This window comes from Eschrichtius robustus, chromosome 2 (genome assembly GCF_028021215.1).
Source record: "Eschrichtius robustus isolate mEscRob2 chromosome 2, mEscRob2.pri, whole genome shotgun sequence".
NCBI lineage: Eukaryota > Metazoa > Chordata > Mammalia > Artiodactyla > Eschrichtiidae > Eschrichtius > Eschrichtius robustus.
This window is the reverse complement of record NC_090825.1, coordinates 106388825-106407781: the sequence shown is the minus strand read 5'-3', so window position 1 is coordinate 106407781 and position 18957 is coordinate 106388825. Positions and strand designations below refer to the sequence as shown.

Here is an 18957-nt window from a genome sequence, read left to right as displayed (position 1 = left end):
AAAAAAATGAAACTTCAATTAAAAATAAATAAATAAGGTGAAATCAATGATCTAAGCTTCTACGTTAAGAAAGCAGAAAAAAGTAAGTAAACCTAAAGTATAAAAAAATAATAAAGAGTTAAAACCACTGATGCAGAAAACAATAAAGAAAAATCAATAAGGCCAAAACAGGCAAACTGCCTGAAAAATCTGCCAAAACTATAACAAGAACAGTAAACTGAAATAATCCTATAGCTATCAAAGAAATTAAATTTGTAATACACACACACACACACACACACACACACACACACACACACAACCATAGGCACAGGTAGCTCCACTGTTGAGGAAGAAATAAGATCAATTTTACAAAAACTGTTTCAGAAAACTGAGGATGAAGGAATACTAGCCAACACCCCTTACGAGTTGAGCATAATCCTAACACCAAAACCTGACAAAGTTTATTACAAAAAAAAGAAAATTTTAGACAAATATTCCTCATGATCATAGGTTCAAAAATCTTTAACAAAATGTTAGCAAGTAAAAAGTAGCAGAAAGCATAATATCTTTGACCAAATATATCTTCGATCTTTGTGGGGTTTATGCCACAAATGCTAGGTTATTAAGATTCAAAATATCATATCATTTGTGATAATAACAGAATAAGAGAAGAAACCCATATAACCATTTCAACAGATGTAGAAAAATCATGACAAAATTCAACATCCATTCATAATAAACACTGTCAGCAATTTAGAAATAGAACTGTCTCAATCTGACAAATGACATCTTCCAAAACTCCATAGTTAACATCTTAATAGTGATATATTGAACTCAATCCCTCTAAAACTGGGAACAGGCAAGGATGTTTATTCTCACCACTTCTATTCACCATGGTATTGGAGGTCCTACCTAATTGAACAGTGTGAAAAAAGAGAGGGAGAGAAAGAGGGAGAGAGGAAAATACTAAAGATTGGAAAGAAAGAGTATAAACCATCTCTGTTCACAGATGACATGACTGTTTATGTTTCGCAAAGTCACAGAATAGAGAACCAAGATATGCAAGTCTATTGCATTTCTATACACAATCATAAAAAAAAATGAAAAATGAAATTTACAAATACCATTTACCAGATGAAAAACATGACTGATGGTTTGACCTGCAAACATGCAAGACCTGTATACTGAAAATATACAACACTACTGAGAGAACCAAAGATCTAAATAAATGGAGAGATATAGCATGTTTAGAGATTGGAAGATTCAATATTGTTAACATGACCATTCTTCCCAAAAAGATTTTTTAAGAGTGAAATTCCAAAGCCCCAGCAAGGCTTTTTGTTTTTGTAGAAATTGATATTGCTAATTCAAAAATTTATATGGAAATACAAAGAACCTAGAAAAGCCAAAACAATTTAGAAAAAGAACAGAGTTGAAAGACTTAGGACTTATAAAGCTAAGCAATCAAAACAGGGTAGTCTTAGAATAACTGGCATAAGAGAATAAACAAACAAATCAGTGGAACAGGATACAATACAGACAATACACAGAAAGCTGATTTTTCAACAACAGTACCAAAACTAATTCAACATGGAATAGATAGTTGGTTGACAAATGGTGCTGGAAGAAGTGGCTATCTATATGGGGGGGATAAGAGTAGGGGAGAGAAGCACAATCTCTGTCTCACATAATGTGAGGCTATTCATAGTTAAAAATCTAAAAACAAACTATAAAGATTCTAAGGGAAAACACAGGGAAATATCATCACGACCTTGGGATAAGCAAAGATTTCAAGACAGAACAATAAAAGCACTGGTCAATAAATAATATAAATAGATAGATAAATAAATCTGAGAATCTGGGCTTCCTCAAAATGGTAAACGTTTCCTCTTCAAAAGACATGATTTAGAAAACGATAAAAAAAGATGATGCAAGTCACACACTAGGAAAAATATACACAATACATGTTAGACATAAGACTTGTATCCAGAATATATTTTTTAAAACTCCTCCAAATCAGAAACAAAAAGATAACCCACTTTAAAAACTGGCCAAAGATATGAATATATTACAAGATGAGATATACAAGTGGTCACAAGCACATGAAAAGATGCTTATCATCATCATCATTAATCATCAGGGAAATGCAGTGGCGGTAAGACACTATTAAACCTCCGTAAACACAGCTATAATTAGAAAGCTGTAACAAGTGTTGGCAAGAATGTGGAAAAACTGGCAGTCTCATATGTTGCTGATGGGAGTATAAAATGGTACGACCACTGTGGAAAATCACTTGGCAGTTTCTTATAAATGAAAAGTATACCTACCCCATGAATCAAGAAGTCATTCCTAGGTAGTGTCCCAAAATGAACAAAAACATACAAAACCACAAAGACTTGTACAAGAATGTTCATGTCAGCGTATTCATAATAACCTCATACTAAAAAATAGCCCAAATGTCCATCAATAGGCACTAAATAAACACATTTTTTACTATTACAAATATTATAGTGATAAAAGGGAATAAATACTACACAGTAACAAAAATGAACAAACTACTAAAATGGATGTATTCCAAAAACATTATGTTAGGTGAAAGAGATGAGACATAAAAAGAGTACCTTCTATATAATCCAGCCTGGGCTACCAGTGAGGAACTGATTGTCAAGAAACTTTCCAGTGTGATGGAAATATTCCGTATTTTGATTGAGCTAGATGTTACGCAGGTTTACATGCTTATGAAAACTCACAGAACTGTAAACTTAAAATCTGTGCATTTCACTACATGGGAATTTTACTTCAGTAATGCTTATTTAATAAGCTATAAATCAACTGTCAACAACTAACATTTTTTAAATTGTACCATAGTCAAAATGAGATAGCAGGAAGTAATCATATGTTAGACTTCAAAAGAAGATTTGTGGAAAGGGGCATTATCAGATACAGCTTTCACGAATACTCACAACAACTGACTTCAACTCAAACTACATAGAACCTTTAAAGTAATATGCACAAAGATAAAAAACCCAAACAACTATACGCAGGAAGGTAGGAGCAGTATTTACTAAATTTTGACCAGGGACTCTGGATGTTTGTCTAATAACTATGCCACAAAACAGACATTTCTTAAACCACATGTGGCTCTTAAAAGTTCTCATCACAAAGAAAAAAAATTTTTCCCTTTGGTATCTATAACAGATGATGGATGTTCACTAAACAATGTGGTAATTATTAAAATATATATAAGTCAAGTCATTTTATGCCCTATAAACTTGTACAGTGCTGTATGTCAATTATATCTCAATAAAAATAAAAATAAATCACACATGGCTCAATTTAGCACCACATGGCTCTATGTGCTAAGATAGACTAAATGTTTCATATTAATGTGAAAAATATTTGAATTTTTAGAAACACTAACAAACCTGTTTAACTCCAAGTTAATTTCTTTTGGACTATTTCATCTTCATTTATTGTAACTAATGCTCACTCTTAGACAAAAGTTGGACAACAAATCTTACTGTCCATTGTGATGCTGAAAAATCACAGCAAGCATGTGGTCTAGGACATCCTCAGTGACTCAAGGTTGTGGGTAACAATCTCTGAACAAAACCAAACTTTGACACACATTTTCTATCAAAATGAATTTCTTTCAAAGAGTAGCTTGAAGGCAATTCAATTTAAAATACAAACTACAATTACAAGGTAGAAAAATGAACACATTTAAAATTTAATAAAGTCTGAAAGGTAATAAACTCCAGTTTTAAACAGTTTTGCGAAGTGACAATGTGATGGTTAATTTTATGTGTCAATCTGGCTGGGCCCTGGAGCCCAGATATGTGGTCAAACATTATTCTAGATGTTTCTGTGAGGGTGTTGGGCTGAGATTTACATATAAATAATTCTTTCTACCTATGTACACTTCCTATTGGTTCTGTTTCTCTGGAGAACCCAGACTAATACATACACGATACAAGGTAAAATGCAAATCATATACCAACAAAGGTCTTGTATACAAAATATATAAAGAACTCAAAACTCAATAGTAAGAAACCACAATAAAATAAACTCAATAAATATCCTCCAAAACACTGGGCAAAAGATTTGAGTATAGAAAGAAAACTATTCAGCAATTACTGTTCAGAGTTCATCTGGTAAGATTAGCAAACACTCCAGAATCCTTTATTTGTCAGAGCGGTAAGCTACCTACTTCTGTACACTCACTTAACAGTTTATTCAAAGACACCTTGTATAAAATTCTGAGGAACAACTTTAGGAATGCTATGGGGTGACGATGGATCCAAACGGATTCAACATCCATTTTAGTTATTGTTCTAGGAAATATATCCTAATACCCTGGTTAACAAACACACAATAAGGAATCTGCCTGTTAACATTCAGTAAATTTCCTCTATTCCATTGCCATTACGAAGCCAAACAGGAAAAGGCGAAGTGACAAACATGTAATCTTCAGACCATAATTTGGTACTATGTTATCATTGTGACTGATCACTTGAATACGTTAAACTTTAAAATCAAAGACATGTAGCTCTAATTCTGCAGCAGACAATTCGGGAACCAAGTTAAAGTATTTTTAATCATTAAAGACTGGCAAAATTGAAAGGTCACCAAATGAGTCAAAGAGAAAACCCAAGCCAAATTATTTACAATTACTTGCCAGATTCACGTTTGAGTTACTTGTGGTGCATAAGTAGTGCTTTACTGAACTGAAAACACAATGTTATGTTTAAGTCTAATAACTCATAATACAACAGTTATAGAACTGCTTTTATTCTTTTTTTTTTTTTTTTTTTTTTTTTTTTTTGGCCACATGGCATGTGGGATCTTAGTTCCCCAACCAGGAATTGAACCAGTGGAAGTAAGGAGTCCTAACCAGTGGACCGCCAGGGAAGTCCCAACTGTTATAGAACTGCTTTTTACAGCTTCTTCAAACATTTCACTGATCTGAAAAACTACAATTTGAAATAAATTAGCAATAAAAGGAAAGAACTACAGAGCTGAAATCTAATTTACAACTCCTTGGTTGGTAATGATAGGAACTGATAAAGTTATACAATGGGCTAAACAAAAAAATCTGACAATCAATGATAATCTGATTTTTTACCAATACAGAGAGTACTTTCTGTCACAAGATGTAAAAAGCGTTAGTTTTTCCTCACTTCCAATGGTTTGGCTTTACCTATATACAAAAGTGAGGAGGTCAATTATTTCAGAGAAAAGAAAAAGATACCAGTATGTGAAGGTAATTCTGACATATTGCAGACATTTTTAAAAGATTTACCAGTAGAATTTGCATAAAATTTAATTTTGTTTAAAAAAAAGTATGTTTCATTTTTGCATAATGCAACATCAATGTTGTATGACATCAGACAATGTATGTCAAAGACCATGGTACCATGCCTAGCAGTTAGATCTAAAAAAATAACTGTCCCTATTATCTGAACATAAGCCCCAAGAAAATAGGGTCTTGTCTGGCTTGCATTGTTACAAAACCAGTGCCTGACACAAAGTGCTCAACAATTATCTGTTGATTGACTGAAATACAAGGAATATAAAAATTTGATCTTAGTCACTTATGCAGATTTCTATTGACTTTAGATTCTCAGAACTGCCCATCACAAATTTGATGTAGCCTGGGCTTTTATGTGAAAGTGTACTGACCTCTGTTTTTAATACTCCAAACCAGAAAGTGTTTGAAGAACTGTTCCCTTCTATTGCTCAGTTCATATAATACACTATAATCCAAAAGCAGAATTTACATTTCCATCTTATGAAAGGTTGTCTGTGGTTGTCCTCTATTTCATAGATGAGTTGATATTCAGAGGTTAATTATCTGAGAACAGAAGAGACTCTGGTCTGTGAAATCTAGGAAATGCAGACCTGAGTGACAGTGGCTGCTGGCCAGCGCCATCTAAGTTGCAGAACCTGTTGCACACGGTCCAAGGAAATTCTGTAAAATCCAAGATCTCAAGGACACTGGGAGGATTTGCAGAACAGGAAAGAGCTCTGGGCTCCAAGGTGCAATAATCTGTAGAGCCTGAATGTGTCTGCTAGGGCAGGGAGTATGCCAGTGACTCCATCAGCTAGTTGCTGGTGCTCGTTTTATTCTGTAGAGGCAGAGGACCTAGGGGATGGTTCTCTAACCTGCCACCAGTAGCTTTAAATAGTAACCCCCCGTATTACTATAGTCTAATCAAGACTGAGACTCACAATCTTGTATTTTCTAAGTTTAGAATTTTTCTTCCAGAAACCCTGAATGTTTCCATATTATTTTTATCCTAGACTTCATAATTGGACACTATTACATTTGTTCACAAGTTGACAGTTAATTTATATTTTTTAAAAAACTACACTTTTCTAGATTGGTACCTGTTTAATCTCTAAAATGTACTGTTAAAGCCAACGTTAAGGCTATTTAGTAACATTAAATAGCTGCGGCATAAATCACCCAACACTAGGAAAAGTACACATTTCACACACTTACATGGGGTTGGAAGTACATACCTCACAAAACAAGAATAAATTATTATTCAGTGTTAATAAAAATACATGCCACAATTCAGTTAAGAGTCAAGATAAATAAAACAAATTAAAATGTCAAGCACTACCTCAAAATAGTTCTCTATATTAATAACTACACACTCAAGTTTAAAAAAGGGCTCTTCAGACAGAAATTAGTAAAGAGAGCAGCCACAACCTCTCAGCAACATTTTGGGTAAAATACTTCCTTGTTAATGCCCTTAATAGTCAACTTTCAGTCCACAGAAAATTAAGATGGGTCTCCAGACATCTCTGTTCCCGTAGTATTCCTCCATTTCTCCTATCTCTAAGTCTTTGCACCCTGACCCTCCAGATAGCTCTAGCTCTACTGCTCTCCTCTTACGCAGCCCTTTCAAGGAAGGAAGTCAAATTAAGTCCTCAGTGGTTGGGCTAGAGGGCATCCAATGCAGGCACCCTTGGTCCCATACTACTAAAAGATAAAAAGCTTATTGTGAAGAACAGCAAATAAACTGCATCTATACATTAAGTCTCTTAAAGTTTGTTTTAAACTGTAATTCCCTCTCTTTATTTTTTGCTCCTTGGAAGATTTTACTGAACAAGGATTCCTTGTTCCAGAGAGATTCCTAGTCTGGCATTTGCTGTCGTCATCCTATAGTGTCATTTAGTAAGTTCCTCTATCCCCTGAATACTCTATGCTTCCTGAAGCTATAGGCATGATGTGATTCATATTCCATATTTCACAGGTAGTCTTATTAAGTAAAGCATTTACAAAGTTGGAATAGTCCCTTTTCTTCTTCACTTATTTTGTAGAATAATTACACAAAGGATAAATCTCTCATCAATTTTTTGCTTACAATGAGTTCAGGTAAGGAGTTTTCACTCAGAAAACCTGATTTACACTAGATTCTTTATCAATTTTCAAAATAAGTTAGTTCTCTAGCATTCTTCAAAGGTGAAAATGAGATTTTTGTGTGTGTGTGATGTCTGTGAACCTAGGGATTTTATGTTTTCATTTAAATCAGTTACTATTAGTAGTAGTATTGTTGTTCTATCCAAATTTAAGTCTGTGCTAGTTTCAAGTTGGCTCCTTGGTCCTTTTGACATGAAACAAGTAGGCTTTGTTACCCTCTTTACTTTTTGATGTGAAAAGATGTCTAGACTTCTCTAGTATATTTCCTATCCAGATCTGGAATCAATGCTTTCTCCAAGGTTCCCTGGTTCCTTTGAATGGAAATACACAATGTGGGCACTAAGGGTGTTCACTGATACTGGGTTGGTCATTTGTTACAGGTGATTTTTGTGGACAGAGCTAAGAAATATAGACTTTTGGGATAAAATGTGTGAGTCATACTGATACTTTCAATTTAGAACCACGCATACAGAAAACAATGTAATCTCACCAGTTTTATACCTATATCTACTCTCTCCTTTGTGGAAATACTGTTTTTCCAAGAAACCAAAATAAATCCTGTTAGGGGTCTCCAAGTCTATGAAGCAGAAGGAGAGGAGACACAGGGGTTTACATTTATTGCAAGAATCTCCAGGAACTTTCACTGCAGATGATGCAGCTCATTTATTATTCTATAAAGGATCAGCCAGCTTTCTAACATCACTAACTGATCTAAGTGAAACATGAATGCCTTCTAGCAAAGCTTCAAAGCATTTGGTCATTTCTTTAAATTAATAGCTTTCTCTTTTTCTATAGGTTTCATTATTTCAGCAAATGTATTTACTTTGTCATTTATGAACAAATGATAACAGAAGAATTCCAAATTGTATAATCCAATTTTTTTTTTCTCTATAGTTAGTTACTTTGTGAACTATCATTTTGAGGGAACTCAGGCAAAACTGCAACATGTGGTACTTTGCTGGGACACATCTTCATGTACTCCATATTCTCATACTTCCTTGGTGTCCAGGACAGAAGACTAGATACAAGTCTCTGAGGTATTCATAAAAATATATGAAAACTACTGGTAGTATTGAAACATGAAATGGCTTTTTAGTCACAATGCAGGAAAATCTATACTTTCCTTAAGTTTGCACTCACACAGAGAACAGAATGGGGTTTGTGCCGACAGTGGGTCCATGCCCCACTCCCCTTGAGGCTTACAACCTAGATTTGAAGGGCTGAAGACAAGGAGAAATTTTATGATGATTTGCTGATCCTCTCAAATACCTAACACACCATCCCATTTCTCCTCCGATGTCCATTCCCCAATAGCAGCAGAATGAAATGAAGCACGGGGCATCCACTTACACAAGAAACCAAGAATCTCTCAGCACTGTCTGATTAATTGTTGGACATAAGCACATCTTGGACCCCAATTTGCTCAACCCGGATTCAGGTACATATAAACCTTCAGCCAGCAGTCATGCATGCTCAGCACAGTCGTAACTATAGATGTGAGCTACCAGCTTCCCTGAGGGCCGTAGTGATCTGAATCCTCTGGTATATAAAAAAATATGAAGATGACTGGGGAAAAATGAAAAGCTCAATCTGGTTCTCTCTTTCTCCAAGTACTAATGCAGAAAAAGCAGAAATTGCATGTATATAATGTCAAATACAGATCTGCAAAATAGTTGAGGCAGATGGAACAGGTAGATTCTTTTCTCAGTTGATCTGCTATGATAAATTTACAGGAGCTGGTATACATTTTCTCTTCTTTCTCTTAGGATCTTCTCCTCACTCCAGCTGAATGATGAGTTTTTGTTTGGAAAATGGATTTCTTTTCTTCTTGTTCTCAGGGGTCCCAAGGCCATTATCCTGGTGTCCTGGGTGTTCTCCCTGGGGAGAGTAAAACCTCACAAGGCAGGTCTTGTGGGCTCCAATAAAATAGGCCTCAGGGTACCCAGAGAAGAGAGCTAGAGTTGAGGGCATGGATTCAGAGTCCCAGGTGTAACTCACACAAGCTATTAGACCATGAGGAAAGAACTCTGCCTAAGTTTCCTTCAGTGGGGAAGAATGAGGTTACACCTGTACAGTACTGACCAAATGCAGGATGCACACCACTGATCCAAGGGCTGAAGCCTGGGAGAAGGCAACAAGGGGTGCCTTGGTGGAGAAGAAACCTAGTTAGAAGCTCCATTCTTGCTACCAAACACACTGAACACCCTGAACAATCTGAAGCATACATGTTTGTGTATGGAATTTAAAATTTTATATTCAAAATATTAGTTAAAAAGTACTTGATAGAAACTTTCTTGCCTATATAGAACCTGATATGTTGCTTCTTTAAGGTAAAAAATAATTAGAGATATTTTTAAATCTCAATTTATTTAGTGTCAGTAATCCAATGCTGATGATGTAAAAAGACTGAATTTACCTCCTCGTACAAATCCATTAGTAGCTATTGCCGAAGTAGACAATCCTGTGATAGTTGTCACAACAGTGGCCATTATTATTACAAGGACTGACAGACCTTTAGCGAAAAAGAAAAGAGACTTGAGAATACTTACACTCTCATTTAAACCTGCCACATCTAGAACTGGTTAGTCTAAGTATACTGAATTTACATTATAACCTATAAATTATGTTACTTTTATCTCATATTAGATCAAATCAGAATTATGAAAAAAGTGACATTAAGACAACAGTCTGATACAAAGGAGAACATAATGTAGAATGATTCCAACTGCTTGAATTTTATGAGGTTCAGAGACTACACATGCACACAGCCACTTTCCCTATTCATTCTCAAATGAATCAAGCAGTATGTCACTTCACTTACCTATTCCAGCTTGACCCACAATCCATGACAATCTAATAAAGAGCATTACTCCCCAAATGTTTAACATACATCGTACCTAGAAAAAGAGGCCAAGTCACAGATGAAAAGTAATTAAATACACAGTAAATGCTAAACTAGCCAATAGTAGGATAACATACATTTTAAACTATAGAAGGTCCTTGCAAATCTCTTATCCCACCCTTTAACAGTTGTTTTTAAAGAGCTTTATTGAGAGCTTAAATGTGAGCTAATTAAAGTATAAGTATAAGGTAATATATGAGTATATGTGTGTGTATGTACTTTATACACACACATTTATCTGAAGCAGCAGAAGCAAAAGAACAAGAAAGGCACAAGGAATATTTTAAGACTTCAGCCCTAAAAAAAGGAGTTTATGTTCCCCCTTATCAATGCAAGTCAGTTTTTTACTTATTCTTTTATAACGTCTTCACTTCATGATTTCTACAGTGGATTTAAGTATTATGTAATATCTTGTCAACACAAAATGCCAACTGTTCACACATCTTTCGAAAACCTACTCTTTGTAAGACAGCATCCTCAATTTATTTTTACTTTTATTTACTATGCTCGTACATAGAATATAGTCTTCCAAAATAGTAAAATCTAAGAATAGGCAAACAATACAACTCAGAGCTTAAAATACACTCTACTGATTAGACAATAAAATCACTACTAGAACTGGGATGTTTCCCTCTACTTCTCCCCTAAATGTCAATACAACTCTAAATTAGTGCTTCCAAAGTCCCAGTGAGACTCTCTACTCCAGTCAGATCCTTAGTGCCTATTCAAACACAGAAAAAGACCCAGTAAACACAGTAAATCTGAACCTTAATCACCTAAACCTGTCTACTGAAGTGATCTCAACACTTATTTCTCCTTTATTCTGTTGCTTGTTAACATCTATACATTTCTCTTCAAAAGACAATACGGTAGCAGGAAAGGAAGCAGGCATATTTCAGCTGTATTACCTGCCCAGCTTTCTTGATTGTGTTGCTCTCATCAATTTAATAGCTTCATACTTAATTTTTGAAAAGTGACAATATGTGAGATTCAGAAGAGGTTATAAAATATAACTTAGAAGTAATCAAATATAATTTGATTAAATTAATAAATATATTCACTTTACTGAATTTAATACCCACAAGGAAAGGAGGTACAAGTTATTAATGTGGTCCTCCATAACAATCAGATAAAACAGTTTAAAAAAGAGAAAGCATTATCTCGAGAATGATGATATTAGGAAGATTGTATAATAAACAGAAATGTATAACTCTAAAATTAAGTCTATAGGTACATACTAGCACACCCTTGATCCAGCCAAACTTCACAACTCCTTTACTTTCCGCGGTATACGTGACCACAGCCTCTCGGGTTGGTGTACTTTCTTCCCCGTTTGCAAAGCCATCCTCAAAAGGTTCCTGGTTATAAGAGGAAATGTGAATTATGCTTAAGAATTATTTAAAATTTAAAAATCACCTGATAAAAACAAACACCACTAAATACACTTAGTGTATTTACAAGAATCAAGGCTTTCTGAATATTTTACCTGAGGATTGAGAGTTTTAAAAATTTAATTATCATGAAACCCATTTTAATAATTTAAAATTTTAATTACATTTTGGTGGTATCTGGAGAACACAAAGAATACTATTTGCTAAGTATAGGCTAACCAGGTCAGTCAATTCAGACCTTGTCTCTCCAGCCACAACTTTATATTGCCTGGATGCCACCCTTCCCCTATCTGGACTTTCAGTGTTCACAATATAAAACTCCTCTTCGTCACCAGTGAACAGTTTTCCCTTTATAGTCCCTGACAGCAGGACTCCGTGGATCCCAAGATTCACCCCTAACTCCTGCCTTTACTCACTCCTGAGTTCAGTCACTCAGCACTCTTCATTCTTTCCTTTCTAATTCTTCTCAGATTCAGATGTGAACTGGTTGACACAATGCATTTTCACAACTAGTGTTTCCTTCTAAGGCTTTTATGTTTCATGTCTGATTCTATAATTCTTAGTTTTTCTTCTTTACATTCTCTCTCTCCTTCTCTCCATGGCTCTCAACTTTTGTTCAGTCCCAACACACCCAAGGCACATGACAAACTTCCAAACCAGTGGCAGTGCCTTAAACAGATCATGAAGGGTGGAAGGGTGTTGGGAAATAGAAAATGTTCTAGATCTAGAATCCTGTCCCTAACACTAGCCCCATAGTTCTTCCTCTACCCATATCTCAACAGCAGGGAACAAAGTACAGCTATATTTCAAACATTCATTCTTTAAATGAAAAAGAGCCAACTAAATTAATTATCATTTAATCCTGAACACTGTGATCTAGATATCCTACTTTTTTAAGAAAGCATTTTCAGTGGTTATACCCTCTACTGAATTCTGAATATAATTTTTTTCATAGAAATGAGCTGCAGCAAGTTCTGTGTTACAACAGAGAAAAAACTATGTAATGATCCAAACTTCCTTTTTTTCTTTGACTTCTGTTAGCCAAGTAGACTCATTTAATTCTCTTAATGCATTATTGCTATATGGCTTTTCAAAGTGCTATCAACCTAGATCAGCTCTTATATTCCATATTTTTATAATGTACCTACTGCAAATTCTTAGATTTTTAAGCAATAGAAGAAACAGTATAATAAGTTAGATGCAGTAAATTCTTTAGGTGTATTTTTTGAAATTATTTTGCCTAGGCTCTTTTAAATAATCAAATTTTAAACTAATCTCCACGTTTACACTAAAAGACAAAGCTATAACTTCAACTACATGAAATACATGGAAAATAACTCATTTTAAGATTACTAAGAACTTAAAAATGAACTTTAATGTTGACTAATTCTGATAGTTCACAAACTTTACAAAACAGATCCTAAGAGAAATAAATCATAATAATTTCCCTTACAGCACAGTTTCATAACTACTGTCTACTGTATCAAATGATTACTGTACTTTAAAAAGGATGCCCCAGGCTTATGGCATATAAAACACTTCATAAAAATTCTGTAATCACCCCAATCTTCTATACTTTTTAAAACAGCCTTATTGAGCTCTTATTCACATACTCACCCATTTAAAGTGCGTATTTCAATGATTTTTAGTATATTCACAAAGTTGTACAATTATCACCACAGTCAATTTTAGAACATTTCCATCATCCCAAAAGAAGCTCCACGCCCATGAGCAGTCACTCCCCATTTCTGCTTTTCTGAAGCTCCTGGCAATTACTTACTGACTTTCTATCTCTATGGATTTGCTCTTCTGATATTTCATATAAATGGAATAATGCAATCATACAACATGTGGCCTTTGTGTATGGCTTCTTTTCCTTAGCATAACATTTTCAAGGTTCATCCATGTTATAGTACATATCACTCTTTTTTATTGCCAAATAATATTCTGTTGTATGGATATACCCCATTTTAAAATCTGTTCATCAGCTGATGAACATTTGGGCCTATTCTACATTTTAGCTATTATGAATAATGCTGCTGTGAATATCTGTGCACAAGTTTTTGTGTAGACATGTGTTTTTCATTTATCTTGGGTATATACCTAGAAGAATTGCTGGGCCATGAAATACTTTTTGCAATGACTATTTCTGGTCGTCTTTCCCACCTCTTCTTTTGTATCCGTCTGCAGACTGTCACTCCTCATTTTAGTCCATGTGTCTATTTTTATCCCTCTTTCGTGCTTAGAATTTGGTATACACATGGAAACCAGTAATAGTTAAATGTGTTAGAAATACGTACAAACAGGAAAAAATGTAACCAGGGGCCTGTGTAGCTCAGCAACCCACTTTGGCTTTACGTCCACTGTTGTTTATGTTCTATACAGTAGGACATCACTGATGAATTCCCCCAACGCTGCCCCCAAAAAAGAAAAAAAAGAGAATTGATGGCTCAACTGTTCAATTATTCAAATAAAGCCAGAACAAAAATGTTTGCCTATTAACTCAATCAACTTTAAAGCAGACAGAAGTTCCTTAGATTTCACTCTAGGATATTTGGTGCTCTTCAGTTATAAAATAACATAAAATATTATATAACCTGCAAGTATTACAAGAAAATATAATGCCTATAATAATACACAAAAAAATGCAATGCCTATAATTACACACAGAGAGATATTTCTATTCCCATCTCTATTAAAAGAAAACTGAAGATGTGTGTACTTAATAGGCTACTTTCTCCAAGGCTAAATTCTGATGTGCGTGTCTTTTTAATAATTCAGAAGCAGGCAGGCGTCTTAAAATTTTTGCTGTATTTATTAGAATTCCACCTGAAAGTTGAAGATCTAGCAATAATTATACCAGTTTCCACTATACTATGAACAACTATATTCAAAAAACACAGTAAGATTTTTCTGCGTGTATAACATATTTTAAAACAAAGATGAATCCAAATAAAATTTAAGTTTAACTTCCTTACCATGTTCCAACAGCCCTATTTTAAAAAGTGTTATTTATCTTTAAAATACAATTCAAAAATTAAAATCAATTGAATATGTTATTTTTTATATTTCAATCAATAGATTTAAGTAAAATAAAATTGGGTTTATAATTATTATTTATTTCCTGAAATAACAGGAAACCAAGGTAGAATACATTTTGTTTCTATAAGTACATTAGTTTCAGAGAAATAAGGAAATTGTTGAGTATGGCATTTTGTCTACACACACAAACACACACACACAAAATATTGTATACAAATCTTATTACCAGGAAAATTTCACATATACAATTATGAACTATAAATTATACTGATAGAAAAGTACAAAAATAAAATCTTCAATCTACCTACCATTTTCAGAGAAATAATGGGTTTGTGTTTTTTACTGTTTTTCACATAATGAATACAATGTCAAAAATAACAACATGAGTTTTTGGATAACACCATATTAAATGAGGTGGAACAAACTAATTTAAATTTATCTGGGGAAATAATCTTTCAAAAAGTAGCACTGTGAATCTGAGTGTACAAAGCAAGGATTAAGACTGGGCATGAGGGACTTCGCTGGTGGCGCAGTAGTTAAGAATCCGCCTGCCAACGCAGGGCACACGGGTTCGAGCCCTGGTATGGGAAGATCCCACATGCCGCGGAACAACTAAGCCCGTGTGCCACAACTACTTAGCCTGCGCTCTAGAGGCTCGCGAGCCACAACTACTGAAGCCCACGCGCGTAGAGCCCATGCTCCGCAACAAGAGAAGCTACCGCAATGAGAAGCCCGTGCACCGCAACGAAGAGTAGCCCCTGCTTGCCACCACTAGAGAAAGCCCGCGCGCAGCAAGAAAGACCCAATGCAGCCAAAAATAAACTAAAAAAAAAAAAGACTGGGCATGAGAACAAGAGTGGGGAAGAGAGGAAGAAACAGAGGAATCAATGGAAAACACAGAGAGGTAGACCCTCAGTAACTGGAAGGATTTCTTAATGAAACAAATAGAGATACTAATAAATTATATCAGTCTAAAAAGAAAATGATTAATTCAGTTGGACATACTGAATTTGAGGAGCCATGAAACAATTAGAGTTCCACCAGGCTGTTAAAAAATTCATGACTGGAAATTAGGAGAGGGGCCAGGGATAAAGAGCTAGTGGGTGAAGCTATGGAAAAAGAATGAAAAGAGAAACTTAGGGAAAGAACACCTGAGTAGCTGAGCATTTTTCTGAGAATACAGAAAATAAAAGAATGAAAGGGAACTCTGGTTTCCATGGTCATTTATTTCTTTGCAGGGAGTAGAGAAAAGGAGAATTTCTGCACTGTGGATACTCTCCCTTGTATATTCAAATTTCTACCTCAACTTGATCATTCTTTGTCCTCTAACCATAGTTATCTTTTTGCTGCACACCACACACCCCACCTCCAAATGTCCAGCCAAACGTGCTGAAATACTACCCCACATTCAACAAGGCACACCAACCTGGCTTCACCATGCCGCAACACTGGAACAGTTTTAAGACATCCAAGGACTTCTCTGCTACCAAATCTAATAAATCTAATGTACAGTTTTTAGTCCCTGTCTCAAAGGACTTTTGAAACAGCTCATGATACTGTTGACAACTCCCTCTTTCTTCAAACTTTTTTTGAAATACCACACTCTTTTAGCCTCTTCCAGCCAGCAGTTAAATGGTAAGAGTCCATTCAATACTTGGTCTTAGACCCATCTCTTTCACTCTCTGTTTCTCCTATGGTCATCTCACCAAACCTGTAGCTTTAAACACCATCTGTATGTGATAAGTAATAAGTGACAGCTCCCATACTTTTCCAGATCAGACCTCCCCTCTCAATATCAGCCCTGTGTGTAAAATACTGATGTTGCCACTTTTATAGTTCATTACTTTTACTACTCCAATTCTTACCAAATAAGAAAAAAGAAATTGTCAGTGTACTACAAACAACTTTCCTCTAAATGAAAAGGAGAGGGAAACAGTTTTCTCTTTTTTGGATTAGTTTTTAATTCTTAAAGGTTTCAGTGGACACTTAAATATCAAAAAAGGTATCTGATCAGAAAGATGGTACATTCTAGACTCATAGACTTAGAGAACGAACTTATGGTTACCGGTGGGGGCGGGGGGAAGGGGAGAGGGGAGGGATGGATTGGAAGTGTGGGAGTGACTTGTACACCCTGCTATATTTAAAACAGATAACCAACAAGGACCTACTGTATAGCACAAGGAACACTGATCAATATTCTGTAGTAACATAAATGGGAAATGAATTTGAAAAGAATAGATACATGTATAACTGGATCACTGTGCTATATGCCTGAAACTAACACAACATTGTTAATCAACTATGCTCCAATATAAAAACTTCTTAAATAAAATTAAAAAAAAAACTTTCCATCAAAAAAATAAAGTTCTTAATAATTAAAATCCTTTATAATGTAAATTGATTTTAGATTTATTCTGCAATACACGTCTTAAAATTTTAGTTTTTCAGTTTCCAATATCCAAAAATTAACTTGTTTTGAATTCACTGATTTAAATTACCCTTTACATATCAAAGGTCATAACTCATACTCTGCTTGACCTAAAAAAAAAATACAACTGAAACACAAAGGCTAGGCTCACTGATGATTTCTCAGTAAAAAAATTCTTAAAAATTCAAGCTATTGTTTCTTCCCTAACACCAGAATTTTCTTCAGTATTTTAGAGACAACCTAGGATGAAGACAGATTTCTTTTTAAAGTGATGAACAACAATAAAGCTTTAGGAAAAAATATTTACCCAAGCTTTTAAAAAATTACAATTAGAAATCTTAACACTGCTTTCACTGGCTCTGTAACCTAGAGTACAGTATTGTCTTCTGTGTACATCCTCATCATGGGCACACCAACACACTTTTCATTGATAAATGCTTTAGGTACACATTACACTAAAATGGCAGTTATTTTCTTTCTTCAGACATCCCAGTTACTAAGTCCACAAGACTATCATCTCAAGTATACAAAGTAGTGTAGATGGCCTTTGCGACATCACTGGACAAGGATGTTAATACCCATGAAAGATGATTGTGCAGTGCTCAGAATGATTTATGATCATGTTTTTTCCAAAGTTGAATAAAGGTGGTTGTCATTGTACAAAGAAAAATCAAGACTGTCTAGACAGTGCAACTTTTGAATACAGTTAGAATATAATAAAACACATTTCTGGCAAAGCCTATTACCAAATATATTCATTTTTATACAAATTTATTCTTTTTACAGTTAAACTAGTAAAGACTTGGCAAAAGTATCTTAGCTCAGCAATTTCAGGCCATAGTAGGCAAAAGACAGTAACCTACATAATTTTTTAAAATTTGGGAGGAGGGGAAAATGTTTGGGCTTTTATTTTGGTTTACTGGTGCTTTAAAGAACAACTGAGCAAAGCTGTACCAAACTATCTCTTTAGGTCTATGGCTGCTACAATATTGTTTCCAGGTGGACTTAAGGATGCTCAAATATGGACACTTTTTGAAGAGGGAAATGTTCCAGTCCCTTAAAATAACTTCTGATATTTTTCTGTTACTTGAAGATTCTACAGTTGCAAAAAGCAGTTTCTGAGCATAAACCACAACCACATCCTTCCACTCATTCATTAAACAAATATTTATTAATCAGTTTTATCAAGAACCATGCTAGGGACTTTTCAGCCCTCCCAGAGTTGGTATTTTTATAGTAGAGGCTAGAGATGACAGGTAGGTTTTCTATCTTCTATCTAGGGCATTTTCTACTATACCAAGAAGCCTCTATTAGTTGTTTAATCCAGTCAAAAAAAAAAAAAAAAACAAAACCGTTGATACCTCTTTTCATGTCACAGCCTCTCTGTGACAGTTTCCTAATCTGTAAAATGGAGATAATAATCCCTGCCCACCTGTACCATTTCCTTGGAGTCTCAAGACTGTAAATAAAGATCAATGTGTTACAGCCACACAGAGCAGCTGAGGTTTCTTGGGCTTGACTATCAAGCCAACTGATACAGCTTGATTATAATACAGCAATTTAAGTTTCAGTGCCATGTTAGAAATGTAAGAGGGTGACTCACAGTTACACATTTCAAAAGGATTAGTAGGAAAATTATTCCTAGATGGCCTGGCTTTTCAATGCCCAGCCACTTCTCAACAAGAACAAGATTACATACTCAGTTGACCCTATTAGAGCAAAGGCAGCATTTTCCCTGAGGCTGTACCTGCTCTCAGTACCCAGTCAATGCTGCTCCTGT

At 34.9% G+C, this 18957-nt stretch overlaps 1 protein-coding gene across 1 annotated transcript in view; it reads right to left on the bottom strand.

The window, feature by feature from the left end:
* SLC12A2 (solute carrier family 12 member 2) overlaps window positions 1-18957 on the bottom strand; it is a 109461-nt gene that overhangs the window by 69548 nt on the left and 20956 nt on the right. Inside the window, exons 2-4 of the mRNA XM_068535801.1 lie at window positions 11555-11674; window positions 10236-10311; window positions 9831-9926 (exon numbers count right to left, since the gene is read on the bottom strand). Of these exons, the coding sequence (XP_068391902.1) occupies window positions 9831-9926; window positions 10236-10311; window positions 11555-11674 (292 nt within the window). The remainder of the gene's footprint in view (window positions 1-9830; window positions 9927-10235; window positions 10312-11554; window positions 11675-18957) is intronic.